This window comes from Panthera leo, chromosome B1 (genome assembly GCF_018350215.1).
Source record: "Panthera leo isolate Ple1 chromosome B1, P.leo_Ple1_pat1.1, whole genome shotgun sequence".
In the NCBI taxonomy this organism is placed as follows: domain Eukaryota; kingdom Metazoa; phylum Chordata; class Mammalia; order Carnivora; family Felidae; genus Panthera; species Panthera leo.
The window spans coordinates 140823928-140842329 of NC_056682.1; the positions used below are offsets into that span (position 1 = coordinate 140823928).

At 35.8% G+C, this 18402-nt stretch overlaps 1 protein-coding gene across 4 annotated transcripts in view; it reads right to left on the reverse strand.

The window, feature by feature from the left end:
• BMP2K (BMP2 inducible kinase) overlaps window positions 1-18402 on the reverse strand; it is a 129215-nt gene that overhangs the window by 64366 nt on the left and 46447 nt on the right. For all 4 annotated transcript variants that reach the window (XM_042936111.1, XM_042936109.1, XM_042936110.1 and 1 more), the window contains exons 2-4: window positions 12650-12768; window positions 8631-8736; window positions 1536-1678 (exon numbers count right to left, since the gene is read on the reverse strand). In XM_042936111.1, coding sequence (XP_042792045.1) covers window positions 1536-1678; window positions 8631-8736; window positions 12650-12768 — 368 coding nt within the window. The remainder of the gene's footprint in view (window positions 1-1535; window positions 1679-8630; window positions 8737-12649; window positions 12769-18402) is intronic.

Here is an 18402-nt window from a genome sequence, read left to right on the forward strand (position 1 = left end):
AAAAGTATGCAGTTCAATGTCTTTTCTGGCTTTAAATCGAGAAGACTCAACTGGAAACATCAACTTAATATGAAAAAGGTTAACAAGCCAAAACAGCATAAAAAGACATACCAAATTATTAGGGAAAATGTAAAAGCTGCATATTCAGAAGAACTGAAATGAACTACACTCATTATCCAAATTAAAGGACAGATGTCTTCAGTCGTACATTTCGATCTTTGCCTAATTTGTAACCTGTTACACCATAGGTTTCCCTAGATGACACTTTCATGGTTAACAATCTATATTCTACGTGACATCTTCTATTCTCTTGTATCCTAGGGGGATTTTATTATCACCTTTCATAAATTTTGTATAATCAGTCAGAATTGGGATTCATCCAATCACTAAATATTACTGAGACCTTGGCTATGTGCCAAGGTCTAAATACTAAATACTTGGATAGGGGAACCTGGCTGGCTCAGTCAGTTAAGCATCTGACTTCGGCTCAGATCATAATCTCACAGTTTGTGAGTTCAAGTCCCGCGTAGGGCACTGGGCTGACAGCTCAGAGCCTGGAGCCTGCTTCGGAGTCTGTGTCTCCTTCTCTCTCTCTGCCCCTCCCCTGCTCATGCTCTGTCTCTCTGTCTCTCTCTCTCTCTCTCTCTCTCCTTCAAATCTAAATAAGCATTAAAAAAAAAAAATCCCTGCACACATGGAGCTTACATGCTAGTGGAAGAGAACAGAAAGTAAACAATCGGCACAATACTATAAGGTGGTGCAAGACTGAACAAATGGAGAAAGTTAATCTGAGTAGACTTGAAGCAATGTGAAAAATTAGCCATGAGATATTTGGGTATAGCGCATTTCTGGAAGAGAAGTTTTTGTAATCTTAGGGCTTGTGGGCATCTAAGAGGAAACCTATGATTTTTAAATGGTATGTGTAATGATACCTTGAGCACTATGACACTGGGAATATTCAAATCCTTTTGGGAGACCTTTTCCAATGTAACAAGTGGGTGCCATATACAAGAGATCAGACTCCACAAAAAGGTAAGATAAAATGACCTTAAAGAAAATCACCTAAATATAGTAAATGATAGAAAACTATGGTAAATGGTAAATAACTGAGTACAGCGACCCATTCATGCTTGCCTCCAAAATCTCTGCAAAATACCCTGACACCTAATATGGGTTATAGGAAATAGGAGGAGAGCAGAACTGGACAGAATCATGTGGAGGGACATTCAACCTGCATCAATGACGTTCACATTTTTGCTCACATGAAACCTTTTTAAGAAGCCTACTATGTACAACAGACGCAGAGGAAGGGCCATAAAAATCTACTTCTACAGCCATACTAGAAACCCTCAGGGTCACGGAAAACACAATTTCTAGTCTATAGTCTTTACATGGCCCCAGGAAATGTACCTGGGACAAAGAGATCCTTCTCAGTGTTGGTAATAAAAACTGGTATAGAGGAAGACAATAGTCCAAGAACATTTTAATGCTAAAGTTCAAAATGTATTAATCCATAAGTAGTCTAAAATTCATACCTTCAGATCCCGGTGAATTATTGGAGTCTTACACTGATGCAATCTTGCAACAGCTTCACAGGTATCACAGAATATCTGTAACACTTCTGCTTCCGTAAAACCTGTCTGCAGCTTCTTATTCATCTGATTCACTACTTGCCCAGCTAACCAAAAAAGTAATTTTGAGAAGACATGTTTTTAGTAAATGAAGACTACCACAAAGAAATTAAGAAATGCCTTTATGGTCTCAAGTAAAGGGGAACTGGCTTTTTCATAATGCTCATGTAAGGATGCTTCCTGTACCATATCATATTGATTCAGTAACATACATTTTTCATACTTTACATCTCTGAAATAAAAACATCTTAAGATAGATGATGTTCTGCTAATGCTATTGGCCTTTTTTCAAGATTTTAATTAACATCTATGAAATCAAAGTATGCTTTATAATTGACGGCATCATAGATTTGAAGAAACAGTTATTCAATAGTATGTTAGCTATTAGATAAACAATTGTGAGCAAAAATAAAGTTTATATTATCATGGAATTTATCAATTAAAGGCAGAGGTAAATATTAAGCAATTACATAAATAAACACATATAATTATGTACAATAAGGCTAATATGAGAGAAACCTAAATTTAAATTGGCAAAGGAGGATGGGGAGGGGATGGTGTCAGATGAGGCCTATCTGAGGAAGTGATATTTATGGTGAGACTGTAGCATTAGGAACTGACCAGACAGAGATCTGCGAGAAAAGCATGCTAGCAACAGCAAGCAGTACATACAAAGGCCTCCATTTTGGAAAAGAGCTTAATAATTTTGATTAACTTAAAGCCAATGTAGGTATGTATGGTCCAAAAATCAGAGAAAAGGTAAAGTGACATGAGACTGACAAGACAGACAGCCATCAGCCATATTTTAGATTTTATCTTGAGAACCAGGGACTTCCTGATCTTTTTTTTTTTAATGTTTCTTTATCTTGAGAGAGAGTGTGCGCAAACACACGTGAGCAGAGAAAAGGCAGAAAGAGAGGAGGAAAGTGAATCCCAAGCAGGCTCCATGCTGTCAGTGCAGAGCCTGATGCAGGTTCGATCTCACATTAAGACCTGAGCAGAAATCAAGAGTTGGACACTTAATCAACTGAGCCACCCAGGTGCCCACTCCAGATCTAACTTTTTAAAGGATCTTCCTGATTGGGGGGTAGGGGAAATCACAAGAGTGGAAATGGACAGATGGGTTAAGAGGCTAATGCTCTAATTCAGGTAAAAGGCAACAGGCAGAACAACTTACTAAAATCAAACAGTCATACCAATGAGCCCTGAGAGGATGATTATATATTACATATACCACAATAATTGATAGTCTAGTGACAATTCTAAATTATTAAGAAAAAGTTGACCACCATTTAAGGACACAAGAAACACAAGTAATTAGGGGCACCTGCGTGGCTCAGTCAGTTAGGTGTTCAACTTCAGCTCATGATCTCACGGTTCAGAGTTTAAGCCCTGCGTCAGGCTCTGTGCTGACAGCACAGTCTGGAGCCTGCTTCGCATTCTGTGTCTCCTCTCTCTCTGCCTCCCCTGTTTGTGCGCCCTCTCTTTCTCTCGCTCTTTCAAAAGTAAATAAATAAACATTAAAAAAAATTTTTTTTAAAGAAAAGTAATTCAGAAAGCATTCTAATGAAAATTAAGTTTGGGAATTTAAAAAGGCAAACTTATGTTAACTTGAAACCTTCCTTTAACAAGGTTGGACAAATGAATGTTTGCTACTTTGTAATCTGCAAAAAGGTGCATATACACCTGTTCATTTAATACTACTCTCTCAACAGCATTCTCATGTATTTCCTATAATAGCAGAAAACTTTAAAGCAGAAAAAATATCAAATTTTATCTATCAATCCCCAATTTCAGAACACTAAAGTATATTTGATTGTAATTTGTTTAGGACACCTCAAGATACCTGACCAGGCAGCAATTTCCCCCGTCCTCTTGTGTGTTAGACACTGAACTTGTTTTAAACAAAAATTAAACAGGATAAAAAGTGTTTTATTGATGCTCATTCACATTCTTGAAATATGTCACAGCTAAAGAAATCATAATCTTAAACTCATTCTACGTCTTCCTAACTTTCAATGTTGTAATGAGTAGAAAAAAATTTGAACAAATGTTAATCTCCTTTCTCACATTCAGAGATCTTGAATCACAAAATGCAAGTCCCCAAAAAAGCTAAGAGCTGTAACTGAGCTGCATTTCAAATGTAGAAATAAGTAAAATTTCATTATTCAAAATCAAAGTCTTCTGAAGATTAAAGTAAAGGTTATTCTAATGAAAAACAAACAAACAAACAAACAAATCAGGGGCACCTGGGTGGCTCAGTCGGTTAAGCATCAGACTTCAGCTCAGATCATGACCTCGCGGTTCCTGAGTTCAGGCCCAGCATCAGGCTCAGTGCTGACAGCTCAGAGCCTGGCGCCTGCTTTGGATTCTGTCTCCTTAGCTTGCTGCCCCTCTCTCCCTCCCTCTTTCTCTCTCTCTCTATTTCTCAAAAATAAATAAAAAATAAAACATTAAAAAAATTTTTTGAAAACCGAAAAAAATCAGATTCAGAAATCAAACGATGTATACTGAAAATCTTTTCAAACAGGATGCATATAACTCTCAAATCTTTCCATATTTTTCAAACAGGTATCATTTCCTAAACAAAAGCTTTTACACTCTGACCAATTTCACCATTAAAATTGAAAATTCAACATTTTTCCAACTACTTAGTCATCCAACAACCTTCTGTAAAGTGCAATCTTACATTCCACTTTAATTTTTACATGACTTGGGTTTTTTTAATAAGATAATTAAATTTTATCTGTAGTAGATTGCACCACTGGCCCCAAATCTTCAACCCTCACTTTATCCCAGCCCTTTGCCATGTAACTGCACTTCCTCCCAATAAATGGAGCAGAGAGAATACCTTGCTCTTTGATGTGGGCTCAGCCATATGACTTACTTTGGCTGAAAGAATAACGCAGAAGTGGCAGTGTGCCAATCCCAAGCCTAAGCCTTAAGAGACCTCACATCTTCCACTTGCCCTCTTGTATTTCTAGTATCTCTATGAGAAAAACATCCCCCAAATAAGCTTCTAGTGTCAGGGAAAAGGATGAGAAACCTGAAACAGAGCCACTCCAACTAATCCCAGCAAACCCACTGGCATGTGAACAAGCCCAACTAAAACGAACAGTGTCATTCCACCAAGCTCAGTCTACAACAAGTGACCCACTGATACACAAGCAATAATAAATGACTGTTGTTTTATGCTGTTGAGTTTGGGGATGTTTTGTTATTAAGCAAAAGCTAACAGGTATGTTATCCGTGGGAATTTCTATAAAACACCTCCAAAACAAAAAGCTCCTTTCATTAAAGAATGGAAATATATTCAAAAGACCAACTCTGATTTCTGGACGTCTGGTACCTAAAGCCTGTAATTAATCTCTCTTTAACTTATACACAAGAATATTAACAAATTTAGCAGTGTCAAATCGTGAACCCACAAAAATCTAACATTTCACAAATGATGGCTGTAACAAATTGATACCTCTAACCGTGATGGTGCATATCGGCTATACAATACATTCTTCTACTTCCTACACAGTTTCATCCCTTACAAAATCAAAACCAATGTACCTGATCTATATTCATAACACTGACTGCCTTACAAAAGTACCTTCATTCTTAAACAATTTTATGTAATACAATCAGCTTTTATAGAAGTAAGGGGAAAGTAATTATTCTCCCATTCTCTACTCTGCAACTCACTCTTCCCCCATGAAAAGAAAAGGAATTTATCTAACTGATTCATGTGAGAAAAAGGAATTGAGTATGTCCTATTCAAATCCTCTGGATTCCTTCTCTGGGATATAAAGCCCACTCAGAGGGTACATTCTCATCTATAGTGCATGCAGTACATTTAGCTGGTAAAACATTTGAAGGAAACTTCTAACATAAAAAAGAAGGTGTAATAACAAGAGAAAAATCCAGGAAAACAAAAACACAAAGAACAGAAGAAAACTCTTTTTTAAAAACTGTAATTAATAACTGCAGACAACAAATGACTTGCATCTAAAACAAGAACAAAGTGCATTTTAACAAAGAACAGCATTGAGAGAATAAGAGTTCTTGGAAATTAAAAATAAATAGCAGAAATACAAAATTCTATAGAGGAGCTAAAAGATACATTTAAGGAACTCCCAACACAATTAGAATTTTTAAAAAGAGAAGACAAAGAGAGGAACAGAGAAAATGAAAGAGAAAAAAACTGAGTCCCAGCAATAAAGATAGCAAAACGGACCCACAACCAAGGCAGATATACCTAAGATTTTAGAATGCTAGAGCTAAAGCAAAGATTCTAAGTGTCCACGGGAAAAAAAAGAGGTCACGTTAAAAAAAGTGAAGAATCATAATGCATGAGATTTCTCAATAGTAACAACTAGGTGAAAAATGGGATAATGCCTTCAAAATTCTAGCCCAAAATTATTTCTAACCTACAACACTTTAGCCAGCCAAATGAATAATCAAATATGGATGCAGAATAAAAATAATTCTATACAAGGTTTCAAACATGCTTCTTTCCATAATCCATTATCAGAAAGCTACTGAAAAAATGTACTCTATTCAAAGGAGGTAGGTAAAAACAAGGGAGGAAGTATGAGTAGTAGAGAGTCTAAGATAGGAAGAAGGCATAGGGAGTTCCTAGAAGCACAGCTCAATGCTATTCAAAATTAAGCAGAACTGAAGTCTCCCCAAAGGATATTTCTATGGAAGAAAAAATAAAACTGACACAAATATGTAAATGTTGAAGTATACTACATAAAGATTTGCATTTCTATTGAGGAATGTTGGGCTAAACTACTAACATATATGAAGGAAAATAGGCAATTATCAATGGGTATATTAGCTCCTGGAAAAAAATTTTAAATACAAAAACAAAAATGTTAATTACAGGCTATCACATATCACAGTTAAACAGCAAGCAAAATAATTTAAATACCAATTATTAATTTAATCTAAAAATTAAAAATTAAAATTAAAAAATTAAAAAAAAAAACTCTGACAGTTAAATCCTCATCTTTACTTGGAGATATTATCTAAAACATAAAATTAGGGCGCCTGGATGACTCAGTCAGTTAAGCGTCAGACTCTTGATCTCGGCTCAGGGCATGATCTCACAGTTTGTGGGTTCGAGCCCCATGTCAGGCTCTGTGCTGGCAGTGCAGAGCCTGCTTGGGATTCTCTTGCTCTCCTCTCTCTCTTTGCCTTCCCCGCTTGTGCTCTCTCTCAAAATAAATAAACTTAAAAAACAATAATAAAAAGCAAAACATAAAACCAGAAAGAGCACTACCAAACTTTTATTCAAGAGCCTCCTCATACCCAGAATCACATACTTCTCCTGATTTTCTAAGTTCCCCCTCTCTCATACTCTAAGGATCTCATTAAAACTACACACTTTCCTCTACATAATGACGTGTAGAAATATGGAAGTGAATCTGAGAAATATCTCAAGCATTTTTAAAGTGAATGCCTCTGAGGAGAGTAATGGGGCAGGAGGATACTGATTTAGCCACGGCTTAACAAAACCATTTGACTTTTTAAAACGTATACATGTACTACTTTGATAAAAATAAAAATTTCATGTGAATCAGCTTGATGATTCAAACCAGATAAAAAAAATTTTTTAAGTTTTCAGGCAAAAAAGAATGCTTTCCTCAAAACATAGCTCAGGTCATACCTCTACTTTAAAATAAAATTTATCCCCTAAAAATTGAAGTTCATTCGGTTCTCCTTTTAAAATGTCTTCTGGATGACTATCAGTTAAACTCATCCAGGGTTATGATTATGCTAGATTCAATTATCTTTAAAAAATTAGCAAAGCGCTATCTTTACAAATAACCAACAGCTACTCTATCCAGCCAAGATTTAGTACCACAAATGCTAGAATTCAGGAAAGTGGAGTAAAGAACATCAACATCTTCTCCTTAAAGAGATCACAATGTTTTACAGTATGAGATATATACAAGAGAAAACAATCAGAAAAACATCTAATTTTTTATAATATATACGGAAATAATTTTTAAATATATCATAATAGATATTATAATTCTGATTCACTTCATTTTCCCCTGTCCTTCCCTCCTTACAAGACTAGAATAAATGAAACTATATTTTCTCCAACATTACCATCAGCCTACTCCTCCAACATTCAGGAAATGACAAGTGTTCATAATATCATAATTAAAAATCATAACTGTCTTAAGAGAATCTAAATATAAGCCAAGGCTCCCTAGAACCCAAATTGCCAGATACAGTCTGATTTAAAAAATTTTTTAAGAAGTTTGCAAAAAATGGATTAATTTCAAATTAATTTCAAATCTTCTGATATTTATAAAAGAACCCAAAAAGACGATATAAATTTATAAATATTACAGATCAAAATGCATCTAAATTTATTACATTTGATATACTGAAAGTTAATATGGAGTGCTGGAAAAAAAATCTTATAACACTAATATTGACACATTATGCTTTTCTTAGTTGGACTATAAAAGTATAGGGAGCATGATATGTGACTGCTCTTCATTCATTCAGATTTCTTGTTTTAAACACAACAGCATTTTTCCAATCGTCATTTACATGCTCATATCATCAGTACAGCAATGACGACTAGATTTTAAATATTTCTTTTTTTTTTTTTAATGTTTATTTATTTTTGAGAGAGAGAGAGACAGAATGCAAGAGGGTTAGGGGCAGAGAGAGAGGGAGACACAGAATCCGAAGCAGGCTCCAGCCTCTGAGCTGTCAGCACAGAGCCTGACGCGGGGCTCGAACTCACCAGCTGTGAGATCATGACCTGAGCTGAAGTCGGACGTTCAACCGACTGAGCCACCCAGGCACCCCGATTTTAAATATTTCTTAACAGCATTCCTTAAGTAGATAATTAAAGCTGAGATTACAGTTAAGTGTCTAGAATCAGGTGACAACTGCCCTGGGAGAAACCAAGACACCTAGTAAACCATTTTAAGGGTAACTTTTTTTTTCAGTATAAAACAAATGCAGAAAAATACTTACCCCGGCAATATTCCATTAAGATAAGCACTTCCCATACATTATCACTAATTGAGTTAACAGCACAATCCAAGTAACTCACAATATTTTTGTGACCAGACAGCTCCTTCTGTGTAAAAAAAAAAAAAAAAGAAAAAGAAAAATTAAAAAAACATACATTGTAAAGCTCTATTACCAATGATTTGAAGTCTAAATTAATATATTTGAAGAATTTCACAAAAGTGAATTAAGCATACGTATAGAATCTGACACAATTCAAAGAGGTTTCAGTAGTTCCAATGAAAGGTTTACTTAATGGGCGCCTGGGTGGCTCAGTTGGTTAAGTGTCCAACTTCACCTCAGGTCATGATCTAATGAGTTGGAGCCCCACGTCAGGCTCGGTGTTGACAGCTCAGAGCCTGAAGCCTGCTTGTTTCCCTCTCTCTCTCTGCCCCTCCCCCGCTCAGGCTCTGTTTCTCTTTCTCAAAAATAAACAAACATTGAAAAAAAATTTTTTTAAAGTTTACTTACATGTGGCTGCCATTTTCTAACAGGAAAATATTCAATGAACACTAATTTTTTTTATGTTTATTTTTTAGAGAGAGAATGAGTGAACAAGGGAGGAGCAGAGACAGAGGGAGACAGAATCTGAAGGGGGCTCTGTGCTAACAGCAGAGAGCCCAATGCAGGATTCAAACTCATAAACCATGAGATCATGACCTGAGCTGAAGTCAGATGCTTAACCAACTGAGCCACGCAGGTGCCCCTTTGAACACTAATTTTTAAATTCAATCAGGAAAAAAGAGATGGTTCACTCAAAACCAAAAGTCTCCAAAATAAGTGTGCAAGATAGTCCTTTGGGACTCAAGAATAAAATATCAGAACTTTTACTTATATTTATTTTTATCCAAAATGTTGTTTAAAATGAAGCTCTAATATTTATGAACTTACAATTACACTCTCATTTGTTTGTTTTGCCTACAAAATATTGTGTACCCAGCTAAGTGGACCTATGAATGTATATACTTTTAAACTAAATAACTTACAAAATGAACAACTGATTAAAAAATTTTCTATTAAGTAGCCACAGGTTAAAGATAATACTAGGGGCGCCTGGGTGGCTCAGTTGGTTAAGCGTCCAACTTTGGCTCAGGTCATGATCTCGCGGTCCGTGAGTTCGAGCCCCTCATCGGGCTCTGTGCTGACAGCTCAGAGGCTGGAGCTTGTTTCAGATTCTGTGTCTCCCTCTCTCTCTGACCCTCCCCTGTTCATGCTCTGTCTCTCTCTGTCTCAAAAATAAGTAAACATTTAAAAAAAAATTTAAAAAAAGATAATACTAATAATACAAGAAAATAAGAAAAAAATGGCAAATCTGACATTTTTGTTCATAGTACAAGATAATCATCAGCATGTAATGAGGTTAAAAATAATAATCTATTTAGGTCTGTCTGGAAATTAAAAAACAATTATCAACAATACTTTTTAAAATAAATTTACATCCGGAGCGCCTGGGTGGCTTAGTCGGTTGAGTGTCCGACTTTGGCTTAGGTCATGATCTCTCACAGTTGCTGGGTTCCTGGGGTTGAGCCCTGTGTCGGGCTCTGTACTGATAGCTCAGAGTCTGGAGTGTGCTTTGGATTCTGTCTGACCTCTCTCTCTGTTCCTCCCCCATTCGCACTGTCTCAAAAATAAATGAACATTAAAAATAAATAAATTCACATCCACTATCAATAATAAACCTGGTTTTAACTGAGATATTATTTATTTGAGATATTACCTAACAGTAGCTGAACATGTAATTCACAAATACATAAATATAATGGGAGATGGGTTATCAAAAAAAGTTGGACGACCACTGCTCTAATGAGCTAATCTCCCTAAATTCTCTTGTTCAAAAGCACAGAATTTGAGTGCTGCTGCTACTGATGATGACCAAATTTTACATCTCTGAAAATTACACAAATTCTATTGAAAGCAAGAATTATGGCACAATGGTACCGTATCTAGACACAAGTTAGAAAACTTAGCCTAAGAACCCCTACTATCTTGGGGTAAATCTCTTCACCCTTTTGACTAATAGCCTTTTTAAAAAGTTTTTAAAGAACAAATCTCAAAGCATAATCAAGTCTAATCTAACCAGGGAATAGGGACAATAAAAGAAACAGGTAAGTCATGTTACATAAATATGCCTATCTTTGAATAAAAGGGATCAAAATATGTGTATTGATATAGATGTTGATAGAAAATGGGAAATCTCTCTCTTAGCAGTTGGATAAATAGGAATGATATTAAGAAGTGTTTACAAGGATATGGAAAAACTGGAATTCTCATACATTGCTGGTGTGACCATAAAATAGTTCAGCTGCTATGGAAAAAAATTTAGTGATCCCTAAAAAAGTTAAACACAGAATTACCATAACCCAACAATGCCACTCCTAGATATAAACCCCAAAAAACTAAAAACAGATACTCAAATAAATACATATACAAACATATTCATAGCAGCACTATTCACAACAGACTCAAGGTAGAAATGGCTCAAATGCCTATCAATGGTTTTAAAAAAGTCCATCAACAGGTGAAGAGAGAGAGAGAGAGAGAGACAGGCAGACAAACACATACAATGGAATATTATTCAGCCATAAAAAGGAATGAAGTACTGATACACTCTACAATGTGAATGAACCTCAAAAACATGCTAAGTGAAAAAAGTCAGACAGAAAAGGTCACATACACAAAAATTTTATATATATGTATATATATATAGCACTTGATAAACAGTGGATGAGGAAGAAGAAGAGAACAGAAGAAAAGGAGAGAAGAAAAGGAGGAGGAGGAAGAGAAAGAAGAGGTGAAGGAAGAGGAGGTGGAAAGAGAGAAGAAGTAGAGGGAGTGCGGAGGAAGATGGGGAGGACGGGGAGGAAGAAGAGAAGAAAGAAGAGGAAGGAGAGGTGGAAGAGGGGGAGGAATGGGAACAGGAAGACAAGGGAAAAGAAGAGGTAGAGGAAAAGGCGGGAAGAAGAGGAAGAAAAGAAGAGGAGGACTAGGGGGAGAAGGAAGAAGAGGAAAACAACAACAAGCCATCAGAGCACTGAGAATAAAACATCCTAGAAAAAAAGAAACTTTCATTTTGTAGTTTTTAACCATTTAACCAAATTACTGAAATTTTGTCAATAACCTATTAAAATATTTTTTACTTCTCAATATTAAAAAAAAAAAAAATCCCTTACTCATAAGGGAAGATATGGATATTTTACCATATATTGCAGAGTACATAAAAAAAAAAAAAATAGTAACAACAATAAACTTTACTGCATGAATTTGAAAATGAAAAGCGGGGGCACCTGGGTGAGCATCCAACTCTTGATTTCAGCTCAGGTCACGATCTTACGGTCTTGAGATGGAGCTCATGTTCATGTGAAGCCTGCTTAAGATTCTCTCTCTCCCTCTCTCTCTGCCCCTCCCTTGCTCATGCTCACACGTGCATGCCCGCATTCTCTCTCAAAAAAATAATAAAAAATAAAAACAAAAAGCAAAACTAATTGTTGTTGGTGAATATAAACACATACAGTGAATGTATTAAACACCCATGGGAATAGTAAACACCAAATTCAGGACAGTGGCTTCTTTTTGGATGAGAACAGTATAGTGATATGGCTAGGAAGGAATCCACCAAAGGCTTCAACTGTACCTGTAAGATTTTAATTCTTAAGCTGGATAGTGCATAAACTGATATTCATCACATAATTCTCTAAATGTTTCTATTCTCACAACATTCCATAATTAAAATATATTTTAAAAGACGGTGGGGGAGAAGAAGTAGAGTAGTTTGCCCATCAAACTACAATAAGGAAGCAAGGAAAAAGGAGAGGAAGGGACTGGCTATATTTAGCCTTAAGTGTGTCTATAAAGAATGCATTTCAAAGGTTTTCTATATGCACATAAACCAATAAGCAGCTTGCCAAAAAAGCTGGTTAATGTTTTAGTGCAAAACCAAAAGAAAATACACCAAATTCTTACAATGGAATTACTCTTTCACTTACCATAATTGTAATTTCCCTTTTACAAATGTTGAGGTCTGGCATGTTATTGACATACATTCTCTTCAATGCATGGCGGATTCCACCATGTGTCCGCACCAGAAAAACCGTGGAGAATCCACCTAGAAGAACAAGTATCGATTAATTAAAAAGACTCAGAAACTGCTATCAAATCATGGAATATCACTGGGGAGCTTAATCTCAGTGGGAAACAAACTGACTGTACACAAGACAAAAATAACAGTAAGCAATCATTTTATTAGATTAAAAACAAAACACTGGCTTCTTATGCTAATCACAAAGGAATACATAGAGAATAACATTCATCTCAAATGAATATGCTTCTCTAAGGGTGCCTGCATGGCTCAGTCAGTTAAGAATCCTACTTCAGCTCAGGTCATGATCTTGCAGTTCATAAGTTCTGCCCCTCCCCCACTCGTTCTCCGTCTTTCTCTCTCCCAAAAATGAATAAACTTCAAAAAAAAAAAAAAAACAGAATATGCTTCCTTTTAAAAGTTAAAATACTAAAATTCCATTTTGCCTGGGAATAGCTCTTACATAATACGTGGAAAATGTCACAACATAACTGTATTACTATATACTTTGGCACATACTAGGACTGCCTACCCACTAGCCTCCCCCTCTCTGTGATAACAAAACACTGATGTTATTTGAAACATCAACAGGATCAGATGGGTGGGTCCCTCTCCAGTTCCAGGGGATGAACCAACATTGTTGTAAGGCGATTAATGGGAATCTCATTTCCTGTTGTCAGTAACTGATTTAGGATGGGACATGTAACAAATTTTGCCATGGGACATAGGGAAAATTTGCTGGGGATTTTAGGGAAAGACTGTCCACCCAGAAAAAAAAAGAGAGAGAGACTTGTGAAGAAGCCCATGCTCTTCCTTTGGCTTTTGGATTTTGTGGTATATGAATATGATTGTTTAGACCTACTGCAGCTATCTGTGGCAATGGCAGAAAAAAGGATCAGAGAAAAAATGACCCAGAACACTGACATAGTTAGGCTACTGAGTTAGACAACTCTAGAACTACCTCCTTCCAGAACTCTTATAATATATAAATGTCCTCATTATCTATGTCACAGTTATATGGACAGTCTGTTAACTGAACTTGAGAAAGCAAATCTGAAACACATTGCTAGGTATTCTAAAGAACAATTACTTCCATCACATCTAAGCAAAGACTTCTACCTGACGTTTTTAAAACCCATCTTGGTATAAAGATTACTGCGTTGTTTAATGTAGCTTAAAACAAAAAATGGTGCGTCACTTTTACCAATTTGATAGGCCTTATAAAGCACATCCTGAGCAATGATACAGCACCTGCACTCTGATTCAATGCAAATCAGTGAAAGGAAAAGCAAACTATTGGGGATAAAATGGTAGGGGGAAAAGAGCTCTTAAGACACTCCAGAATCAGTATGAATTCAATCCAGGGTCTCCATATCCCCAAATGTAGTTACAGGAAACTGTAAGTCTCCCACCTTCTAGATTTGGGTTTCTACATATATATACAATGTAGGAGAAATAAAATCAACCAACCCACAAGGCAGTTATCAGGAGAGAAAAAGGCGGTATTTGGGAAAGATATTTCAGGTAAAAGCTCTAACAGTGCAAGGTGTTTTTGTTTTTTTAAGTTCACTTAGCATTGATTTCAGATGCAAACATTAACAAATTAGTAGCACTAATAAAGTGCTAAACTACTCAAATTTTATGAAAAAAATTAAAGAAAATGCTAAAAGTTAGATCTAGACACGGAAGTAGTATGAGTATAGATCAAGATAAATCATTTAAACAGCATTTGTTTTTAGATATTTATCTAGAGATTACCCTAGAACAATGCTTCCCAAACATAGCTATACATAAGAATTGCCTGGTGAGCTGGTAAGAGAGACAGAGAGAAAGAGAGAGAATGAATTTATCTTTAATGGTTTTCCAAGTTCTGACCAAAAGTCTGAATCAGAAAGCCTCAGTCAGGCCTAGTAAATATACTGCTAAAAATCCCCCAGCTCATTTTATTCTTCTACCTCTGTTTATGTTCTTATGAATATATAATAATATAAAATATAAAAATATAAAATATAAATATATAAAATAATATAAAATAATATAATTATATAAATAATATAAATAAAATATATAATAATATAAATAAGTTATTAACCAGGGGGTGGAGAGTAGTCTCCCAGCTGTTTCTGATATACAACCTTGTTAAGTATCCACTGAACCAGAGAAAAAGTTCCTAGACAAATCATGGATCCTATATATCCATTCTCAACCACCCACAAAACAAAGTAAATTTATGCCAATGAATTAGCAAAATTAGGGAAAAACACATTAAGTTTTCTTCATAAAACCCTTGTTCCTAAAAGCTAGTTTGTTAATTTTATTCACCCAAAATTAGACATAGATCTGAGCAAATGTTTTCTAACTTTCTAACATCAACTGTGGATTTATACCTAAACAAGGTAAACAATGGTCATGAATAGTGCCTGCTTTGAGAAAAGGAATAATTTATTTGTATTTCTCCAAATACTGTATTTTCCAGCATTTTCTGATTATTTATAAGCTAATATTATTTCTGTTGGAATAATGCATGTACTAGGAAGTAACTAACTAGTTAAAACATTATAGTAACTCAAGAGAGGAGTATCATCTGCTTGCCACCAACCCATATCTACCAAATGCTTCAACACATATTTTTCCTCCAAGAAGTCTTTCATGACCAATCCAATTCATGCTCATCACTTCCTCAGAATTTTTATCTAGTGTTCTGACTATATTATCAAGTACTTCAATTCTCAACTCACTGGATACATATATCACAAGATTACTGGCAGTTACCACAAATTCCACTTATTATATATTTCTATGTCCAATTCAAAATACAGTTCAAGTCCAAGTCAAGGCACAGTTATTAAATTAATTCTATATTTTCAATTCCAAATATGGGACTAGGAGGGTACTATTAACCATTCCATATATTCTCAAAATCCCAAGAAAATAAAAGAACTAATCACAGATACTGGTCTGGCAGAGTAAAGTAGGAAATAAATGTGTATTTATGCAAGCTAAAATTACTACTATCTTTTGTAATCTACAAATCATATAATATAGGCATTCCTTCCAATTTGTGGGTATATATTCTGAAAAGCAATGATTATTAGCCTCCCCATTTTTTTCCAGGGTAGGACATGGGGTTCACATGCTAAAACAATTCCACGGGCTTCCTAACTTAAATATCACCTATTTTGTCCCCAACCCAACAAAAAAAATAATCATATTTAAATGAAGGAGTGGCTTTAAGCCAATCTAAATTTGTTTCAATTAGCAGTATTAAAATAATGACAATGTAGCTTGCACTTGACTGAATGCCACCTTGGAAAGCACTGCTCTAGAGATGCCAGGTGCCCTGGGTTAACTGTTTATGAATGCAGGGATGTGTTTCTACAGACGAACTTTTCCTCCTGATAAACCAGTAGTTATTCCTCCTATTAAGCCATTATTTTTCCATGTTTTCATTTATCTTACTTTTAATTTGCTGATGGTGTATATATGTATTCAGAAATGTATTCAAAAAGATAACATGAAAGAATGAAAACATGAATGATACAACCAGTTTATTTCTTTATCTTCCCTGCACTTCCTCTGATACAGATGTCAATTTACCAACTACAAGTACCCAAAGGAGTAGAAATTCATCAGTAACAAAATAATCCTGAAAACAGGGCTAAGAAGTCCACTGGGTTAAGCAAACAAGAAAGCAGCAAGACCTAGATATTAGATATTAGTTTTATATCGTAGTCAGCCTGAGATAAATCATAATGAACAAGCCTCCATTTGATTTCAAGTGCCAGCCACCCAGGAAATCCTCCAATTACCTTATACTCATTAAGTTTGTTTTTAAGGTAACTTTAATGTAGGTTTTATCCAATAATGTTTATACAAATGTCTGGTTTCAAAACATATATATCCCTATATAAAGTGCAGCGTCTCCTCCCCCCCCCCCACCTTTTTTTTTTTTTTGGACAAAAACAGAATCCTCGGGGCACCTAGGTGGCTCAGTCAGTTAAGTGTCTGACTTCGGCCCAGGTCATGATCTCACGGTTTGTGGGTTCGAGCCCTGCATCGGGCTCCGTGCTGACAGCTTAGAGCCTAGAACCTGCTTCAGATTCTGTGTCTTCCTCTCTCTCGTCCCTCCCCTCCTCATGTTTTGCCTCTGTCTCTAAAAATAAATAAACGTTGAAAAAAAAAAAAATAGAATCCTCTACACGGACTACAGTAACACATGGCTTGACTCATTCTTTTTTTAAAAAAGCTGTATAGTATGCTATACCACGTAAGTATTACAAATTGATCGTCTCCAAACTGTTGGTCATTCAGCTTAGTCTGGCATTCTATTTATCTGTCTTTTGCCATTATGGACAATGAATGCTGCATTAGACAGCCTTGTACAATCCTTTTTAAGGACTGGTGTTTTGTTCCTGTAGCACAGATTTCCAAGGAGAGTCTATCAAAGGAAAAATGCATTTCAAATTTGATACTGCCAGATTAAACCCTGAAAGGTTATGGCAACTTCCAGTAGCAACATTAAGAGACAGTTTTCTCACATGCTCACTAGAAGTTACTAAGACATTTAAAAGTTTGCCAACTTGAGAGAAAAAGACTCAGGGCATTGTTATTTCTATCTTGTTTTCCTCTCATTATCAAGGAAACTGAGCATCTTTACTTCTTTTTTGTTGGCCACATATATTCCCTCTTCTGTGACTTGCCTTCCTATCATTGGTTCCTTTTTCTAAAGGGTTACCTTTTTCTTTCAATTGTAGGAAAGCATTATAAAACTCTCTTAACATATGAGGAGTACAAATATTTTCTCCTGGTCTATCATTTGTTCCATTAGGTATGTAGATGGTGTGTTTTTCAAATTTAAAAACACATGTTAAATGTTTTTATGAACAGAAAAAAACAGTATGCAGGGACAGACACCAAGCTTGGCTCAGAATCCTACAATTAAGGGAAGAAGAACAATTTTTCCTTCATTTGCCATTGTAGTGTTGGATGTTATAAGGGGTGTATGTTTTACTGGTAATTGTTAAATAATGTAGAAAACTTATTTTAAGTAAATGAGAAAAGTACTTGTCACCTTAAAACAGAGAAAGGAAAGCCACTGCTACAGGGTAAAAGCAGCATACAAAAGGAAGTCACACAAAGTCAAGAGACTAGCAATTAACTTATGGTGGTCTCAACCTTAGCATTTACCACTGTACTCCTCCATAAATAAAAATAAAGGATCTTTTTAAACTTGTTTTATGTTTGTTTGTTTTTTAAAGAGACAGAGCACGAGCAGGGGAGGGGCAGAAAGAGAGGGAGACACAGAATCCGAAGCAGGCTCCAGGCTCCGAGCTGTCAGCACAGAGCCCGATGCAGGGCTTGAACCCACAAACCATGAGATCATGACTTGAGCCGAAGTAGGATGCTTAACCGACTAAGCCACCCAGGTGCCCCAATAAAGGATTTTCAAAGGCATAAATCCGTAAGGTCAAAGAGAATGAAAGAGACAAGACATGTCAACAAAATTTTGGGAAATGAAAAACTTACGGACACATGGTAAAGGATTAAACACAACAGAGAAAGACCACCCAAAGCATTTGATTGGGAGAGGGAGGAAGGATGAGCAAGAAGCAAGCCTAGTCTAATGGCATAAACCTGAAAACCTAAAGAATTACAGGGACC